This window comes from Zalophus californianus, chromosome 16, assembly GCF_009762305.2.
Source record: "Zalophus californianus isolate mZalCal1 chromosome 16, mZalCal1.pri.v2, whole genome shotgun sequence".
NCBI lineage: Eukaryota > Metazoa > Chordata > Mammalia > Carnivora > Otariidae > Zalophus > Zalophus californianus.
The window spans coordinates 29,734,664-29,755,417 of record NC_045610.1 but is presented as its reverse complement, the minus strand read 5'-3'; the positions used below and the strand labels follow the sequence as shown (position 1 = coordinate 29,755,417).

The following is a 20,754-nucleotide window of genomic DNA, read 5'->3' as shown; positions in this document are numbered from 1 at the left end:
GGGAAAGGGCTCTGTCCCACATAAACAAGCCAAACCCCAGCCTTGGTGCCTATAGCCCTTCATGATCACCCTAAAAAGCTAAGCCACCAGCCCACCAGCCCACTATCTTATTTTCATTTCCTCCACCGAGGAGTGATTGATACAATAATCTCACCTTTCCATTCCTTGCACTAGCCCAAACCAGAATGGAGTCCACTGTAGCACAGGTAAGCTAATTGGTCAAAGCCAATACCTCTGGCTTTGATTTTATGGAATTTGGGCTCCTATGATATGGATAGAGGGCTAGTGTGTGTGTGTGTGTGTGTGTGTGTGTGTGTGTGTGTGTGTGTAGGAGATGAAGGCAGGGAACACAGACACATTCGTGGCTCCCCTCTTCACCCTTTATAAGCAAGTGCTAAAAGAAACATTTAAAAAATCATAATAAATTGAGCTTTTACAGGGTGACTAATACGCTAATCCCCTATAGGGATAAACTGGGGTCTGGGCTACCTTTGCTCCTAGAAACACAGCACAGGCCCCAGCATGATATAATACCTGGTTTCTCCTAGACTTATTACATTAAAAATGTGTTACAGGTGCAGAAAAATTCCAATCTGGCGAAAGGCTGTTAGAGAAGGAGACCAAAAATAGAGGCAAGATCAGGTTTCCACCCAGATTCAAGTGGAAAATTTACCCCCTCTGACTGGCACATTTCTGCTTGATGTCACTCCCACCCACCCCCACTCTCCTTCTCCTCCTCCTTCTTCTCTCTCCCCTCCTTCCATACAGGTCTTAAACTGGAGAGGAAATGGGGAATAAAACGACTGGGGCTGGTATCCAATCACGCCTGGACTTTAATTATGTCAGGAGTTGGCCCCACCAACTCAACATGGAAGTAGTCACAAGTTTTGGTGTTTGCCCAAAGCAGGCTGGGTAACTTCCCACAATTCTGGGCTACGAACCACTCTCTTCTCTTGTGGTCAGTAGAGTGATGACCACCAGGCCTTCAGATGGGAAGCTTAGGCTTCTTCCTGTCATGTCACAACACAGACTGAGGCACCACTTCGGAATCTGGCTGACTGGTATGATTCCTGACTCCAGCTGTCTAGTTATATGACTAGGGCAACTTAATTTCTGATCTCTCATATTTCCTCCTCTGCAAGAAACTCTACTTCATAGGGTTCTAATGAAGATTGAATGACTGACTACGTAAAGCATTACAAGAGTAGCACCAAGTGAGCACTCAATAAATGTTAGTGATTGTTATTATTTCTCCACTCAGAAAAATCCAAACAATGCTTGGCCCTCCTCAGAGCATACCTAGGCCATTTCCTCCCCTTCCGACCCTCCCACAGACCCTAGAACTGGCTCAGTCATCCCTTGGGGCATTGCACCACTCCCTCTATCTTTCCGTAAGAACTAAGGAAAAGTTGGGGCACCTGGGTGGCTCAGTTGGTTAAACCGCTGCCTTCAGCTCAGGCCATGATCCCAGGGTCCTGGGATCGAGCCCCACATCGGGCTCCCTGCTCATGCAGGAAGCCTGCTTCTCCCTCTGCCTGCCGCTCCCCCTGCTTGCGCTCTCTCCCTCTCTCTGTCTCTCTCTTTCTCTCGCTCTCTGTGTGTCAAATAAATAAATAAAATCTTTAAAAAAAAAAAGAACTAAGGAAAAGTTGTATAAAAATTGTACAATCTGCAATGGGGTTTTCAAAACAGGTAAGGGCTCTAACAAAATCTGGATCCATAACTAATCTAATCTACTAATCTCTAGGGCCCCAAGGAAGCTCCAGAGTCTAACCCTCTCAAATTCCTGATCCTCTCAAGTCCCAGACCTTCATTACCAGCCTTTCTCATATCTAGAAGAAAGAAATCCTTTAAAGAAAAAAAAAAAGAAAAGAAAGAAAGAAAGAAATCCTTCCCACACTTGTCTGGGAAGGAGAAGAGAGTTATTATGAACAAATTAGAGTCCCTCTGAGCAAACTAATTGGCAATGAGAGTATTTCCAATAGGGAGGCCCCTCTCAGGTGCTGAGTTACTCAGACATTGAGACATTGATCTCCAGCCAGGGTCACCTTAATAACTGGAAACTTCACAGGTGAACTCTTCTTTGAAGATTAATCTTTCACATTCGTACTATATTTTCAAGTTTATAACACTTTGTCACATCTATACTATCATTTGATCTTTGTGAAAACCCAGCGAGATTGAGTGGGCAGTTTTACTGTGTCCCATTCACAGATGAAGCTACGGATTTCAGGGAAATAACTCGTCAAGGTTATATAAGCCAAAAAGCAAAAGAGGAGAAACTAGGACCCAAATCTTCTGACTCCTAGCCAGGTCCCCTTCCCATTCTGCCAAGCTGCTTTACACGCCCTCTCCCTCCTTTTCTCTGAATCCTTGAAAAAAAAGTAACATCTTAGAGAAGCCCGTGAAGCCTGCCTTCTGTCCCCTCTGAGCCCTTTTCTCCTTCTCCTCCTCCTTAGGCGTTCCTTGTCATGCTGTATCTACTTATCCCTGCTATACCCAGGACCTACTATCTCTTCGGCCCTTTTCTGTTGTTTCTTTTTTCCAGCACATTCCTGCTCTTTCTACCTCCAAGCAGCCCCTAACATGGGAATCAAAAACCATAGGAATCAGGAAGAGGAATGAAAATGAGCCAGTCGAGCTGGACATGAGGAACAACTGGGTTCACACAAAAACTTGTTTAGCAATGTTCATAGCAGAATTATTCAAGCAGCCAAAGAGTGGTGGAAGAACCAAATGTCCAACAATTAATGAATGGATGAACAAAAGTGGTATATCCATAAATGGAATATTATTCAGCCACAAAAATGAGTGAAGTACTAATTCATGCTGCAAAGTGGATGAATGTTAACGTTGAGAACATTATGATAAGTGAAAGAAGCCAGGCACAAAATGCCACATATTGTACAATTCCATTTATATGAAATATCCAGAATATGCAAATCCACAGAGACAGAAAGCAGATGACGGAGGAGGGACTAGAGCATGACAGCTAATGAATGCAAGGCTTCTTTGTGGAGTGATGAAAATGATCTGGAATTAGGTAGTGCTGATAGTCACACAAGCTTATGAACATAAGAAAAAAAACACAGAATCTCACACTTTAAAAGGGTGAATGTTATAGTATGTGAATTATATTTCAATTTAAAAAAAAAGAAAGAAAGAAACAAGCAGAAGCAACAGAGACTACAGTAATCCAGAGGGCCCTTGTCCCATCTAAAGAATAGCCCATTCAGCCTCAGCTAACTGCAGTGGAAGAAAGTGGTCCCAATGTTGAAATGTTTTCTAGTTTTTAAAGAGAAGTTGGAAAATCTAGAGTTTTGAATTAAATCTCTTTATTTTTAAGGGCTAGAAAAAAAAATTTAGAAAATTTAAATTCTTGGGGTACCTACATGACTCAGTCAGTTAAGTGTCTGCCTTCGACTCAGGTCATGATTCCAGATCCTGGGATCAAGCCGCATCAGGCTCCCTGCTCAGCAGGCAGTCTGCTTCTCCCTCTCCTTCCTCCCCTCCCCCCGCTCATGCTCTCTCTCTCTCTCGCTCACTTTTTCTCTCTCAAATAAATAAATAAAATCTTTTTAAAAAAACTGTAATTTTTTGCAGTCCGTATAATCTTAGGCCCTCAAAGACCCGGGCCACCATTTTATGACCTTTGCTATCCCTGGACAATTCAGTTTCCATCCCTTCTGCAATAAAACGAAAGCCCTGTAGTTACTAGAAAAGCATCTATCATTCCTCTAGCAAGCTGTTAGGATACCTGATCAATGAAGAGTGGATGGATATACCCTTGCTGGTCCCTGCACCAGGATAGCATATTCTCTCCCAGAGGCCCAGCCCCAGACTCCCCTACCTCTGGGCCTCTCACTTCATATTTAATAAACATTTTTTCAGCACCAACTAGGTGCCAGGAACTCTTCTAGGTGCTATAGGAAAAACAAATGAATAAGTCAAGGTCCCTGCTCTCAAGGAGTTCAGTCAAGGGAGGGAGACAGACTTGTAAACAAATCAAGGTAATACAAGGCAGAATTAAACCAGAGCCTGATAGCAGTACAAACAGTGTACTATGGGAGCACAGACAAAGCAGCTATTAATTCTCCCTGGAAATATCAGGGAAGGCGTTGTAGAAGAGGTGACATTTGGCTGAGCCATGAAGGGTAAATTAAGTTCACCAGGTGGAGAAAAAAAGAAGAGAAAGAGAAAGAGAGAGAGAGGGTAGGGAGAAAGGAGGAGAGAGGGAGGGAGAAGAAAAGGAGGGAGGGAGGAAGGGAGAAAGGAAGTGAAGGAGGAGGGAGGAAGGAAGAAATTAAAGAGCGAGAATTAAATTAAATAGAGGGCATGGTAGAGAAATGAGGCATAAGGTGGAAAAGTCGATCTAACCCTCCCTTGGGTCCACAATGGACCTTACACAACCCTTATCACACTGAGTTAGAAAAACTTGGCTACAGGTCTCTCTCACACACCGAAACTTGAGTTCCATGAAGGGGAGGATCACGTCTCCTCGATGTCATTAATACTCTAGCACAACACCAGATTCATAGTAGGTGCCCCATGAAAGTTGTAGAGTGAGTGAATTCATGAACTCACAAAGAACCGAAGAACAGAGATTAGGACACGTCTGAGGAAGGAAAAAGCAATCCTTTTTGGCTGGAGAGAAGAGACACAAAAGGACTGGAATAGAGAAAAAGGCTAGAAAAACAGAATAGAAGTCAAATCAGGCAATGTATAGGCCCACAGGCACTGGCTTTGGTTTAGGAGACCTTCTTAGTTACCTCAGATTATGTGAATAGGACAGTTTCTTTCTCTTCCCATACAATTCTCAGGCTCCAAAAACATTAGTAAAGGCAGGAAAACACAGGCAGATGCTCAGTCTTTTTTAAAAAATGAAAGAGTAAATTACTCCATCTAAGAATGGTGTGGGTTTTTACGTAACCACAGTGTGTTCCTAACTCATTCTATTTGTGGTTATTCTAACCCCCACATATTTTTCTCTTATACCCATCCTATATTTGTACTCCTGGGTTTGGGTCTTTACAAGCACATTTTTTTATTAAGTTTCAACTCTAATTATGATAGGCTTATTTTTCCAACGCATAGGATCATTCAGAGTTTTATTACTATTTTCTAGAAAATCAAAACCACCACAGATTTGGGACCTGCAATTTTGATACACACGTTCTTCATTTCTTTGTCTGGAACATCAATAAATAAGCTAAAAAGACAGGCCCTCAGGACGAGTCCCTACTGGGCCATCACTCAACATGTCTGCTGTTCCCACACCATCTCCATCATCCACAAATCCTCAACCCAGATAGTCAGCTTATTAAATGTGGTCAAGATTCTACTTTTCCCAGATTATCTAGTGAAACAGATCACACTGGAGACTCCTCCCTGGCCTATGGATTCTGCCCTTTTGTTGTTGAAAATTAAAGTTTTCTGTCTGATTTGCCCTTCACAAAACCATACTGACTCCTATTTAGTGTCTCAGGATTTCTTGGTAACTGCAAATTGATTATTTGATGGTTCTTTCTCACTTTGCCCAAAGATCAATAAGTTGGTGGTCTTTAATCACCAGGGTCATCCTGTGTTTCTCCCCTTCCTGTTTCAAAGATAGTCTTTTCTAGTCTCTAGAGACTTTTCCAGTTCCCCGTCACTTCTCAAAAATAATGACCTGTGGGTTTGTGGCCACATCTGCTTGTACAGCAAGTATCCCTAGGGGGCATATCATCCAATTCTGTTGATCTGAATACTTCCATTTCCCCTTCTCTCATTAACTTCACCCATTTCCTTCTCTCATTCTTTTCTCTCTTATTACCTGTTCATTTCTCAAAATTTCACTTTGACTAAACTTCCTCCAGTCAACTATTTACCTGTGATCTTTTCTAAAGAGATAAGATAGAAGACATCAAAAAGTTCTGCTTTATCCATCTCCTGACATTAATAAAAATTCCTTCCTTCTTGATCACAAAACCCAATTTTTCTAGTCTTTTTTTTTCTTTGCCAAATAACATAAAAGTTACTTAGCCTTTGCTTTTCTGTACCTGCTAGTTATGCGTTCCTCCCAACTGTGACCATTCTTATTTTGTCCCTCTTCTGCTATTCTCCTATGTTCTGGCTTAGGGACCTGTCCTGACTTCCACATGTTGTATATCTATTATAAACAGAAACAGCACTGGGTACTAAGGACACAAAGCAACAGAAAACATAATACTGCCACTAATTTCATAGTCTGGTTCAAGAAAAGAACATAAAAGAGGAAAAATAATAAGTACTCTTTCCTCTGTATGCCTCCATTGCCTCTATTATAAAACAGATTTCTGAATATTGTGGTCATTTATTTCCTCATCTTTCTCAACCTCTTCAAAAGTAAGGATCACATCACATTCACCCGAAACCTCAGTGTCTCTTGTGCCTGGAACTCACTAGGTGTGATAAAGGGTGGGACAGAGGAGCTAATTCACAACAGTGTATGTTAGATGTTGCAGATGGTGAATTCTACAAAGGAGGGGCCACTCCTTCAGAGTATACAGGTCAAGGAAGGCTTCATACCTCTCTCTTCCAGAGAGAATTCTGTACAAGTTTAAATGTTTGATTTTCTCTTCCTTTAAATTTTCCCTGCATTTCATGGTAGGGTTTGGTTCCTTCTTTTCACTCCCTTGGAAAACCAGGCTACACTCTGGCCTATAGGAATTCTTCTTTGGTTCATCACTCCTAACTCTGTGTTTCCAGTTCCCCCACTGCCCAAAGGTTTAAAAAGGTCTTACCTACTGATACATATTTCTAATTATTCACTGTCTGAGTTCCTGCAGTTGTATAGGGAAGCAAAAGTCACAGCTAGAGAGCTGACCACATATAAAACAAGACTCCACTCAAACATCCCTCTGTGCCTAACTAGGCTGGCACTTCCTGTTGCACCAACAGCTTCATTCAGTCTGTGCTGCCCATGGAATATTATGATGTGAAAATACAATGCAAATTCAAGGCAAATCTATTACAAGACAAATTTTAAAATCTTGTAGAAGATACAGAATTTCGTGAAGCTGATGAAGAAGATGTGGAGACCTAATCAAATCCCAGGCAAAGCTACTGACAATTAAGAATCTAGCAGTGGTAGGCCAGTTAACAATTGAAGAACACAAAATGAACAAGAACCTTATGAGAATGACCTGAATATCAACATTTTTTAAAAGCCAGGGAAAGGGTGGGGGGATGGGTTAGCCTGGTGATGGGTATTAAAGAGGGCACGTTCTGCGTGGAGCACTGGGTGTTATGCACAAACAATGAATCATGGAACACTACAGCAAAAACTAATGATGTAACGTATGGTGATTAACATAACAAAAAATTTTAAAAACTAATGATGTAATGTATGGTGATTAACATAACAATAAAATTAAAATAAATAAATAAATAAAAGCCAGGGAAAAAATATGAAGACTTCAAATACTCTTGCAAAAATATCCTCTTCATGATCATGTTGTGGAAGTTAAATGTGAGGAATAGCATTTCAACTATCATACAATTTAGTCTAAGAAAACTAAGCCAAAAAAAAAAAGGAATCAATACTTCTTTCTTCATCCTCAGAATTAATGAATAACTACAACTTAAGTGTTAATAATATAAATAAATCTGCTGCTATTACTTTTTATTTCATTTTTCAGGGCAAAGAATCAACCAAGTCATGATGTCATTTAATAATAAGACCTTTCCTCAATACCAACTATTCTGAAATAAGGAGGCTTCCTATACTGCTTTGTCAGCTTTTACACTTGCAAATTTCTGTTTCCCCACAGCTAAACAATAAGCCCTGCAAGCACAGAAATTATGAATTCTAGTTTTCTAGTTTCCCATTCCCAGTCACAACCCACATACCTACCCCGGATCCAAAAACTGAGGGAAATAGGATGCATGCAGGCTATATTAATGACTGATTACTTGACTTGGAGGATAATTCTCCTGAAGGTAAGCCAACACATCCCCCACATTCATGGTAGTATCCAAGGCTTCTCACCTAATTGCTTAGCTACCGCTCCTTTAATTTATGACACAGTGCACCTACGAAAAGAAAAGGTTTTCAGATTACCTTTTCAAGGTGTTTTATGTGTTGTTTTGTTCTTCACCCTACAGGATATTCTCTCTTATCACAAAAGGAGTCATCAGCGTCTCTCTCCTGGATTATATCTGGGTTACCTAAAGCTGTGTAGCTCTGTGGATCAGATCAAAGTGCTAGTTACCCAAAAGTTGCCCAACATTCTCTGCCATGTGAAGATCCGTGAAAACAATAACATCTCCAAGTAAGTTGTGAGAAGTCCGGATTTTCCTTGTGATGAAACAATGGCTCAAATGATGGCTTTGATATGTCAGAAGCAAACTGACATGGTGCAGTTTCTGTGGTGAGATGTCCCCAGGTGCCAGCACACTGGGGCAGAGGCTTAGCTGCATTTTAACGTCAGGATGAGGAGGGTTTGTGGTGGTGGTTGGCATAAGGAGTGAGCCCGTGAAGGAGGGGCACACTCCTTTCACTTTCCTCTCTGTGGTATTCACAGTGCAACCACCGATACTCAGCTGGTTAATGAATAAATGCCCTTTTCTTTCAACATTCTCTTTCCAGTATCTTTTCTTCACAACTTAGTCATTTTTTAAAAAGTATCACTTGTGGAAATGGGTTCTGGTAGAGCAGCTGATTTCCCCTTAAAGAATCCCCTAGCCCCATTCTCCCCACCCCTAGCCCTCTGGCCTGAGGACTTGGTATGTTTCCTGTACTCTTTATAGTTCTCTAAAAAAAAAGGTAACAAGGCCTGTGCTTCTGGAAACTGCACTATGGTTTGGCATTATGGTGAATTACCCTGTTAGCTTTGGGAAAGTTGCCCAATCTTGGTAATCTGGCTCAGATTTACAACTAGCCCTCTAGCAGGCCTCTGAAAGCCTGCTATAATGAACTGAATTGTGCTCAACCTGAAAAAAAGGACAGAACAGATAAGAAAAAGAACTCTCCAGACTTCATCAGGCTTCAGAGTACAAATTAGATCCCCAGATTTTAGTTATACCTGTGGATTTGCTTAACCAAAGAGGATTCTGATTTGGTCATTTACAATTTGGTCCATAAAGTGGCAAGAGCTTATTAACTACTATAGTGTATTGTTTATTAAGCACTATTTGATGACAACAAAGGAAATGATGATGGACTCTTCAAAGAACTCACTAGCTACCATGTTCTCATTTTTCACCTATCAACTACACCCAGACCTTAAGTCTGCCATCTGGTGGTCACTTCTACAGGAACTCTGGTTATCTTATCACTCCTTCCCAAGAGGTTACATGGCTCATTTGTGGGTTGACTCAGCAATGGTTACTTTCATCCATTTTCTAGATTTGTGTCTTAAAGGTTTAGACTCTATCTTTTAGTGGCTATGCCAACTAATTTCCCCTTGACAAGGATCCAAGTTTCATTTTTACAAAAGATTCCAGTAGCCTTCACTCTTGCCAGTTCCATCTCCCTCATCCTTATAGACTAAACTGCTTAGTTAGTGGTAGATGTTTCATGGTATTCCTACTGGTAATTTATTCTCTAATTCGATTACAGACGCTATTTCAGCAATGTGCTCCGTTAGGTTTTGTGAAAGCTTGTGCTAGTCAGAACCCCCTCGTTTAGTGCAGTATCAGTGATGGGAGAAAAGAAATAACTCCCAAGCAGGTTCTCAAAGATTTCAATTATTTGTGAGGCCAACCGCATACCAGATTGAAGTAGGATTTAATTTTTATTTTGTTTCTCTTAGTGGGACAATAGGGTAGATTTTCCATAGTGTTTTCCAGTGTGGGAATTGAAAGGAAACAGGTATCTTGAACACAGAAACTTTTCTAAGAGGGTACTTGGTTAAAACAGATTGTTTTCTGATGAAAAGCTCATGTCACAATCAATTTCATTTTCTGACGCATAGACTGGAGCCCAGGCTGATATAGCCCACTGGGGAGAGCCCTCAGAGGGTTTTCACACTGGTGGGAACATGTTAGCACCTCCTCTCTTTCCGTGCCCAGAGAGGAGGGCTTTCCTTCCCTCTCTAGCATGCTCCTGAGAGCATATTGCTGCTCCCTGCAGAGTTAGAGAAAGAAAAAACTGGGCCAAATGAATGTGTTTAGAGACTTGTGCTAGCATACCTGTGGAAACAATGTTCCCAGGAGGCATTTACCTTGATCTTTTCAAGCTCCTTTTGAAAAGCGGCCTTTTGGGGGACAAACCAGATGTGTTTTCTCCCACCATCATTCTTTTCCCCTCCCTTCTGCATGACATTTGGAAAAGTTCATTAGAAAGGATTACAAAGCATGCAGAATAAAGACACAGATGACTGGTTTGAAAGGAGGACAGAAGCAGTGATGTGTGTCCCCTGGTTCCTTTTATTGGAATTGTCTGGTGTTCCTGTTCGTGATTCTCCTCAAGCTCTTGGAAGGGGTAAGAAGCCAAAATAGTCCCCATGATTACAACAGGCCAGGGTTGAAATGTGCCATGTGGTTTGTTGCCTGAGCTGGACCAGAGTCCTGTGGTTACCCAACTGCTGAATTAACCAGCAGATGCCCCTGTGGTAAAATGTAGGGTCTTAGAATTTACAGAGGATCTTCAGGGAAAGAAAAATGAAGATAGTCAGGAAATTATTACCAAATATTTCAAAGCTCCAATCTCAGAAACTAACTGATACAAATTAGACCTGCTGTTCTGAGGTATATGTGGTTTGGTAGGTGAACTAAGCTTAAATTAGCAAAAGCTCATTTTAAACTCCATTTGGGTGGCAAAAAGTTCAAATTTCATGAATTGTATTGTTTTAACCACCAAAAATTGGTTATCCAGGCTCTGGACATATACATTAAAAATGTTCTGAGCTGTGTTCTGAACTTTTGTTATATTTCTAATTTTAACTTGACTCAACATACAGAGAGGAGTGGGAATGGGTCCAAAAGCTTTCTGGCTCTGAATCTATGGAAAGTGTGGATCATACTTCTGACTGCCCCATACAGTTGTTCTTCTACGAGCTCCAGATGGCAGTGAAAGCTCTCCTTAAGCAGATCAATATACCTCTACACCAGGTACTAGTCTTTACCATTTTTATCTTCTTTTTATGGCTAATGGAAACTGCATTGTGTATAAAACTTAAGAGGTAAAAAAAAAAAATAGATATATGAGTTCATTTTCACTGATTTAAACACCACTCTGCACATCCTGCACACTTTGATCTGACGCCTTCAAGTGGACACAGACCGCACTTCTGCCCCTTTTCTCTATCTCCTGCATATTGACCTCTTCCGCAGCTTCTGGACCCAGCTTTACTGTGGTCTGGCCAAGCAAGGAAAAGTCACTGGCCAGCCCACCTCGAAAAGACACCAAGTCTCAACTTCAGGATAGCACAAGTCAAGGAGAATAAATAATAAGTACACACTTAGATATACAAATGTTTTGTCTAAGAACAGCAGACTAGTGGTAGTATAACCTATAGCAATGACAAGGTTATGCCACGCTATCTTTTCACAGATAGAGAATTTACTGTCAAAATTATTGTCTTATCTAAATCAAAATGTGCAAATCTAACCTCTACTAATAAGCAACTTCAGGAAAAGCTGTTGGCACAGAAGAGAATAGTAAAAGTTTATTAGGCTCTGTCTAGTAAGTTAACATGATGTAGCATTAGGCTGAATTCTTTTTTTTTTTTTCTTTTTGGCCTAGTTCACCATCTCCCCATACCCAGTACACACACATGCATGCAGGCACACACACACACAAAATCAACCAAGTTTAGCCTATAAAACAGGAAGACCATCACCCAGAATTGGCACGTGACCCATGGACACAGGGACATAGATTAGAGACTCCAAGAGTGTTCTTCCATTGGGGTACTGCTTGGATTATAAGTCAGTACTGCAAGGTTAGTCCAGAACAGCCAACACTGATGAAGAATAAATTGTACAAGATGCCATAAAGGCGCTAGGGGAGCAACTGGATTATTCCAGGGGTGGCCATGTACTCAGGAGGAGAAAAAAACACACCAGCTCTACTCGTGACAGTAGATACTATTAAAGGGTTTCTTGAGCTTAGCAGGTTTGAAGCAGCTCATATTTCATTGGTGACTCTTGGGCTACATACACATGTTGGTAGAGGGCTGCCTAACTGCCTAAGAGTGCATACAACATTTTTTTTTTGGATACTTGTAAAATTTTTTCAGTCCTTGGCCAGAAACTACATTTTTCCCCCTTAACCAACTTAAATTGAAACTAGTAGATTTTTAATTCAATCCATTTTTGTTGCTTCATGTAATTATATTCATCATTTTGAAAAACCCACAGAATGCAATCATTTTCTGCTTTTATAAGAAGCATAAATGTTGTTTTCAGAGTTTATATGGAACATTACTGCCTTAAATCTTGATTTTATATAGCATTATTAAATGGGCTGAACCCTAATATTTATGTTGTATAAAAATTCCAAGCTTGAAGTCGCGTAATTTTGTTAGATGTTTTATGCCAGTTTGGTGTTGTTTATGTAAGTGCCATGTTGTAACTCTCCTATTTTTCCTCCGCGCGTGTCCCTCTGCAGGCAAGGAACTTCCGCCTCTACACACAGGAGGTGTTGGAAATGGGTCACAATGTGTCCTTTCTTCTCCTGCTCCCTGCCTCAGACGACGTCTGTACAGCCCCAGGACAGAATAATCCTTACACCCCACACTCAGGGTTTCTTAACCTCCCTCTTCAGATGTTTGAACTTGGTATAGTAGCTTGTTTCACCTAGAAATATTAACCCAGCCTCCTTATAATAAAATCACAAAGTTATATCTGTTCCCCCTTGTCCCAGTGGAGGGTCAATAAATCACATGATGGCTTTGGCAACAACCCTTCCTAGAACTGTGTACAAGTCTGAGAGAAAGCAAAGCTCCAAGACTATGTGCCTGAGCAATAATTATTGAAACCTAGCTAAGGTCCAATGGAGAGGAGGGAATTCTAAACAGAGTGTTCAGTTATCAGGCTGCAGTTCTTGCCTTGCCTTTGCTTTCTTAAAACATGAATACAAGAACTGATGTTTTCATGAAAAGCACTGCCCCTTCTCTCTCTCTCTCTCTCTCTCTCACCTCCAAATGGGAAAAAAAATAGTGAAATTAAAATGTAAAGTGTGTATCACTCTGGAGGGAAAAAAAGTCAATGAGTAGCATTGATTTATTAAATAGACTGTAATATTAAACAGGCTAAATTTCTAGCAGACCATTTGAGAAAACTGACAGGGTCTCCCAGAATGCAATATTGTGATTATAATGTGGGATTATAATGTGGGATTCTGAATGGTGGAAGATCTTGTCCTGACTTTCAAAACTGAATAGCCTAGGCCCCAGTTTCTCTATTTTTGCAGAGACCCCTGCTGCCCACTGAGAATGTGAATAGGGAGGCTTTGTCTCTTCCCCATGCTTCATCTTATAACAGGCCAATAAGAGGCAATTAGCAGGAGTTCCATCAGTTCAAATGAATTGTAAGATTTGTGGGAGGGTGAGTGCTGGATGGGTGGAATGGAGGCAGACTCTCTTAGGATTGCTCCCCAGACACCAGAGTTAGAAGCAGACAAGGCAACTGCCATTTTGAGACCTGGGCATCTGAATCTGAATTTATCCCTTGAGGATAAATAGATTAAGCCTTTCGGTTTCCCTTGCTCCAAGCAGTTCAGATGCCGAAAAAACTAAAGAATAGCAATTATTATTTTCCAGAGGAGGAAGAGTTATTAAGAGAAGCCTGAATCAGACTTGCAGACTAGGACTTGAGAGTCCTGGGTCCTCTATTGTGTGAAAGTGACAATCACTTAACCTTTCTGCACCTTTTCTGTGTCAAATGATTAATAACATTGGCGTACCCTCCCAAGAGGCCTGGATGTGACTTACCCCATCCAATGAGTTCCCCGTCCAAAGAACATTATTAGCCCGTGATATGACTGCATTGCCCTTACAAAATATAGTTTGGGTCACGGTATTTCATTTCAAGTCAATAAATATATATTAGATACCTACTGTGGAGATTCAGAGATGAGTAAGGCAAAGGCCCTGCTTGCAAGGGGCTTTCAGTACAGCGGTAGCAGTAAAATAAGGATACAAATTATTATTAAATGAGATAGGATGTGCCAAAATCATAAGTGATATCGAAAAAAGAAAACACATTTTTCTCAAAGAAGGTATCAGAAAGCCACCTTGGAGGAAAGGGTATTTGATGTCGGTGTTAAAGAATGGACTGGATACTAATAAACATGGACAATAAGAAAAGCTTTCTTGTCATTGGGAGCAGAATGAGTGAAGACATGGAACAAAAGATCTCAGAAAGAGTTGGAAAAGGAATAAATGGTCCAGTTTGACTAGATCAGAGAAATGATGTGAGGAAACAGTGGACATAAAGAGGTCTGAACAAGTCGTGGGAATCCTGGGCAGTATCTTAAGAATCAGGCTGAGGAATCTGTTTAAGATGGATTGAGAGCACGGTTGGGGGTGGGGGGATAGTTCAGGGGTGTTTATAACAGTCCAGTATTAGGACAGAAACAAAACCCCCAAAAAAGAAACAAATACAGATATAAGAAACATTGCGAGTAATATGCAAGATTGAGCAACTGTTTGAATGAGAAAAGATGAAGTCTAGAGACTTCTACAGTACTCCCACGGTTTTCAGCCTCAAAACCTGTGAGGATATTGCTGCCATTACCAAAAGTGAGAAAATCAGAGAGGAATATGGCTTAGGGAAGAAAATGATGCTTTTAGCTCTGTGTTGAATCTGAAGGTGCAAATTCAACATCCAAGTAGACATGTCCATTTGACAGTAGAAATACAGGAGAGAAGGTTGGGTAGTAAACACAGAAATTTGGCCAGTGTCTATTAATAACAGCTGAAGCCATGAAAGTGAATGATTTTTTCCAGGGATAGATAATTGATAGGGAAAAGAACTAGGGAAAATACTTCATTGGAGAGCTAACCGGGAGTCCATTCTGCATGAAATGGTCATTACTGTTCCATGATTACAGACAAAAATATATGAAGTTCATTTTCCCATGTCTCAGTGGTCTTCATGGTAACAATCAAAGATTTGGGATCATTCATAATAGTGTATGACTCCTAAGACCCTGGAGGACCAAGCCCTGCAAGTGTCCTCTCTATCCTGCTTTCTGGGAGGCTAACACACTTTTCCTGGGCAGCCGTACTTGGTCCTACTATTGTTACTGTCTATTCTACAATTTCCTCTCTCCACTCATTTGTTCATTAATTCAATAAATATTTATTAAGTAACCTACACTATGTGTTGAGCACTAGTCCAAGTACTAAAGGATCTGCAGTGAACAGATCCATGAAGCTTACGTTCTCGTGAGGGAGACAAACAGCAAACCAATCAATAAACAATACTGTAAATGTCAGACAGTAGTGAGCGCTGTGATGAACAATAAACTAGGGTAAAGTACTGGAGTGAAGTGACAGGAGCTACAATTTTGTATAGGATGACCTGGGAATGTCTCTCTAAAGAAAAAACATGTAAGCAGAGACCTGAGATTTCCCTGCAGTGGGAATGGCAAGTGCAAAGGCTTTAAAGCAAGAGTGTGCTTGGCTAAAAAAAAATCAGTGTAGGTGAAGTGTAAGCAAGAGCAACAAAGATAGGAAATGAGATCAGAGAGTCAACAGCCAGATCATGCAGGGCCTCACAGGCTGTGATAAGGACTTTGGATTCTACTTTAAGCGTGTTGGGAGTCCAATAGAGAATTTTGAGCAGTAGAGTAACATATTAGAAGGTCTACAAAATCTGATGATCCCCATGAAAAAATAAAAACTAAAAAGCTTAACTTTGTTTAACCCAGCATTTTCTAAATTCATTTGACCATGACTGGAAGCATTTTTGGTGTGGCACTTACTAAAAAATTAAGAAAACACACTTTAGGATACGATGCCCTAAAACACTGCTTCCCGAACTTTAACGTGCACTAAGAATTGCTTGGCAAGCATGCTAAAAGAGAATCCTGGAGCCCCACCCCAGAGATGCAGAGTCTGTAGGTCTGGGATGGGGACTGGAGAATTTGCTTTTCTAACAAGCTCTCAGCTGATACTGTGCTGTCAATCCGTGGACCACACTTGAAGTAATACTGCCTAGAACACAGAGAAAATGACATTTTAGGAACTTACAAAACAGGGATGTAGTTTATAGTAATAGAAACCAACAGTGCCTATCTCTGACCTGTGATGTCTTACCTCTTCTTAATACTAAAAGCAGTATAAGACTATCAGATATTATCCTTCATTGATGAAAGCCAAGCCATAGATCAAAGCCTGGGTCTCAGTAGTTCCTGACTTTAAGATGTTTTTTCCTAGAATAACATATACCTTCATATTCTTCTGGTCCTCCTTCATTATCATATTACAGGTGATGCAACTGATTAATGAGAACCATGCAAATTTCCAGAAAAGATCACCTGATTGGGCATGGTTCCACCGACATACACAATTCTGTTAGTCTTTTCTAGAGATCAGGAGGAAATGTTGCCAGTAGCAGGAAATTAGTACACTCTAGTATAATGTTTATTATACTTCAGCACCACCAGCAACAATTTTTAAGATTGCTGGGCCTTAGTAAGAATCATGACAGACTCTACCTTATCTCCAAGCAATCAGAGCTTTCCAAGAAGCAGATTATCGTACTGATTACCATACTTCTTCCATTAGACTTCAGCCCACGAAGCATTTAATAACAATTTCTATAGGAACTTCAAAGGGCTTACTATAATGGGTCTAACTAAGCCCCTCAAGAAAGATCCTAAGCAATTTTTACTTGTTTGTTTTATACGGAGGGACTTCTGCCTTCCATAGATAGGTCCATAGTAAAGGTCAACAGATACACTAAGCATTTCTGAGAAAGAGAACATTACTGGAAATTCAATCAGAACTCAGAAAATGAAAAGAACACAGGAATTTTAATGAAACCTGAAAAGGTGCAAATTATGGGAACATGTCAATTATAAAAAATTTACACTATATTTCGGTTTGACTTGCACAAGTCATCCCTATCCCAGTGAAATGATTTGAGATTTTGGCAAACTGACCAAGTTCCTGCCAGTGGCCTATGATCACAAATAACTTGCTAACCAGCTATGGAAAACTGCATCTGTGCCTATTCTAGCACTACATAGATCTAGAAAGGACAAAACGATAAAGGAGCTTAGCCTTCTGTCTCCTGGAGTAAAGAGTAGGCTGGGGCAAACCCATAGGCTATTCCCTCACAGGATTACTGTAGGGGAAAGGAGGACTGTCATATAGATGAGAGATCCCCATGAGCAGGGTTGAGGTGAGGCAAAGTGGTACATTTCAAACCCATGCCCCCTCCAGAGCCTGAGGGCTGACACTCTCTTTACCCCATCCTTTGGATAGGAGCAGGATTGCACTCCACTGCCGTAGTAATCAAGCATGTGCCTGGGAACCAACAAGGGTCACTATTTAAACTGTTCCCAGAAACAAAAAGAAAAGCAGTACCATGAGCCTTTAGAAACTCTGTCCAGTGATGTGGCCTCTTGAGGATTTGCCTAGCTTGCACTGGGGAGGTTGCCCTGCCCTGATCCTATGGGGAATCACAATTGACAGCAGGCCTATGATAAGAAGTTGATTTTATTGATTTCCTTGGTTCTATGATTCATACTGACTGGACTAGTGAGATTATAAAACTGGGGTATTTTTTAAAAACAGTTTGGAGCCCGGTATATATTTTATACTAAAGTGCTTGGCTGCATATTTCATTCAACAAACATTGGCTGAGTTGCCACTGTACGTATGCCAAGTACTGTCCTGGGGCTGGACATACAGATGTTAATAAGACATAATCTGCCCACCAGAAGCCTAGAATCCAGTAGAGGATACAGAAATTTATACAAAAGTCCCAATATAATGAAAGCCCTGCTGTAATAGGTAGGCTGTTGAATTTCAAAGGAAAGACATCCAATTCTTCCTTAAAGAGAAAAGATTTGAGCTAGATCTTGAATTAGAAACATTCAGAAAAGGAAAAGAAAAGGCAGAGCTAAAAAGGAAAATCATTTTAAACAGAAGGAACAGCATGCACAAAAGGTAGGAGACCTGAGGAAATGCATCCCAATTAAATACACTCCCAGTAGCTCATTGTGACAGATGCTTATGGCATCTGAGAAGAGTGATAGGAGATGAAACTAAAAATTAAAAAGGTCAGAATCACAAAGGGCTACCTATGCCATCTTAAAGAGGCTAGACTTTATCATGCAGGCAATGGGGAGTCATGAAAAGATTTGTTTAAAAGGAATAATATGGTCTTAGTGGGTTTTAGCAGCTCTATGGAAGATGGACTGCAGGACAGCCAAAGTGGGGGTTGCTGAGACTAGACGCAATGAGACGGCCAAGAGAGTGGCCCAGGTGGTGGTGATAAGAACCGGAACCAAGACTTCCACAGTAGGGTGTAAAAGAGAAAGTAGAAGAGGAACTGAGGAGTTAAAAATCAACAGAAGTTTGTGATTGATTTAATGTGCTTGAAGAGCAAGATGGAGGAGCCAGAAAGTCTGAATAGGGTGCTGAGATGGATAATGTTGCGATCTACCAAAATAGGAAAGATGAGGGAAGGAACAGGTTTGGGGGAGGGGAGAAATGATGAGTTCAGTTTGACAAATGATGAGTTTTGAGGTGCCTGTGGGATATCCAGGCATTGAGCCTAATGGAATCCAGGCCACAGGCTTACAAGAAATGGCACAGTCTCAACCCTCATTCCTAAGGCCCATTTTTCATGATTTAGGATACCACTTCTGAATTCCAACTGTCAACTCATTCACTACCAGGAATCTTTAGAGGGGCATCTTGTGCCCAGGTTCTTTCTGACACATTGGCAAAGAATCCTGGAACTAAACTGACCACAGAGGGTAATCTTATTGATATTTTTAGCTTCCAAACTAGGCTCCATGACCCAGATTGATTAGGATTTTATTAATTTAAAGACCTTAGGAAGAATATTCTAATCTCAACCCTGTTCCAATTTTCTAACTCTAAATGCCTCATTCTTTCTGAGGGGTCAGGGTAAAGGTGTGAAAAAAATTTTCATTTTGTCTCTGGTATGTGCCACATGCTGTGCTGGACACTGTATATATATGATATGTTTTAATCCTAAATAGGCATTACTATCCATCTTAGATGTGGGAAAATTGAGGCTCCCAGGGGTTATATGCCCGAGGTTATATATCCCAGAGGTTATATGCCACACAGGTAGTAACTGGCAGAACTAGGATTCAAACCCAATTCTGTCTGATACCTAAACCCAAATACTTTCTACTCTACTCCTAATCCAACTTCTAGTGTTGGTGTCAAATGCATTTTAGCCTGTCACTATCTCCTATAGAAAAGAGAGGGAGAAAAAACACTGCAGAAAATTAGCCTCAGTGTGTAAATTACTAACAAATCATATGGTCCAGATAATGCATTGTTGTACCCTTATACCATTTTGTCTGTTAAATGCATGTGATTCACATTAGAAAAAAAAATTAGAAGCTTCCAGTCTGTCCTCCCCTCCTCTGTGATGGCTACCAAATGTATCATTGCTAAACCACAAAAGACTATGTTAAAGTAACATTTGTTAAAGTAACATTAAAGGCTCTGGATAAAAACCACTAGCGCGGGAAAGTGAAGCGCTGTAGTTGGAAGGTCCTTATAGCTCACTGTGGTGAGTGGCAAGGGGGGGGGAGTGTGGGCGCTCTGAGACCACCCACTGATCCAAGGCGCCTACCACAAGGAGACACAACAAGAGAAAGTTGTGGACACCCTGGCGTTTTAGAATTCAGATGGGAATGATAGTGTTTCTTTTAAAGAAATTCTTTAGTGCCTCTTCCTAATCTCCCTATCTTCATATTTTAGAGAGAAGGAAAAAAGCTGATTTTTTTCTTTCTTTTCTTTCTTTTTTTTCTCCCCCCCAACTTGGTTTGGAAAGGCAGACTGTGAGACACTTCACTCTCCTCACTCTCCAGCCAAGAGAGGACATCTGTCAAGTGCTAACAGGATATAATCCCTCCTTGAAAGGCATAAAGACACATTCAGGGAGTTACAAGGGTCAAGAGTAAGCTACAAAGTAATGGTGACTCTTTCCTGTAGAGCTGCCAGTAAATATCACAGACCTGAAATACACCTTTCAAAACAGGAAAACCAAGAGCACAGAAAGAAAAGAGAGGATGGAGGGAAAGAAGACGACTTTGGAGGAAGGGTCTGGCCTCTTCAGAGCAGGGCATGCATTTTTTTCATTAATTGAGATGTTCAATAAACATTAATTGAGAAGCTATAATGTTCCAGGTTTTGAGGAAATAAAAATAGACATGGTTCTTGCCCTCAGAGAAATCACAGCCTAATACCAAGGCAGTCAAGTAAACACAGAATTCCCGTAAAGCAGGGTAAGTGTCTTGATACATTTAGAACCAAGTGCTGTAGGAGCACAAAAGAGAGTGAAACTGACTCAGCTGCAGACGAAGAGGTTTGAGTGAAGATTTGCTGAGAAGGAGGCACTGAGGCTGACTTCGAGTATCAGAAGCAGCTCACCTGAAGACACTGGTGTGACCTAAAGACTGGTAGACACGGGTGTTTGAGGACTAGAAAAAGGCATGTGTAAAAGCATGGAAGTGTAACAGGACTTGTAGTAAGTTCAGCCTGACCAAAGCTTAGAATTAATTTGAGTGGAGGGTGAAGGGTGGTTGCATGATTGAAGATATATTCAAATTCACAAGACACTTTC

The 20,754-nt window shown here is 40.8% G+C and overlaps 1 protein-coding gene across 7 annotated transcripts in view; it reads left to right on the top strand.

Annotated features, from left to right (window-relative positions):
• The window catches only part of ANKFN1 (ankyrin repeat and fibronectin type III domain containing 1), a 345,217-nt gene that overhangs the window by 292,422 nt on the left and 32,041 nt on the right, over nt 1-20,754 (top strand). For 6 of the 7 annotated variants that reach the window (XM_027624493.1, XM_027624490.1, XM_027624492.1 and 3 more), the window contains 3 exons: nt 8,125-8,291; nt 10,923-11,073; nt 12,575-12,773. In XM_027624493.1, coding sequence (XP_027480294.1) covers nt 8,125-8,291; nt 10,923-11,073; nt 12,575-12,766 — 510 coding nt within the window. In that variant the 3' untranslated portion in view covers nt 12,767-12,773. Of the gene's footprint in view, nt 1-8,124; nt 8,292-10,922; nt 11,074-12,574; nt 12,774-20,754 lie in introns of those variants that run through there. The other variant, XM_027624496.2, reaches the window with a different exon arrangement.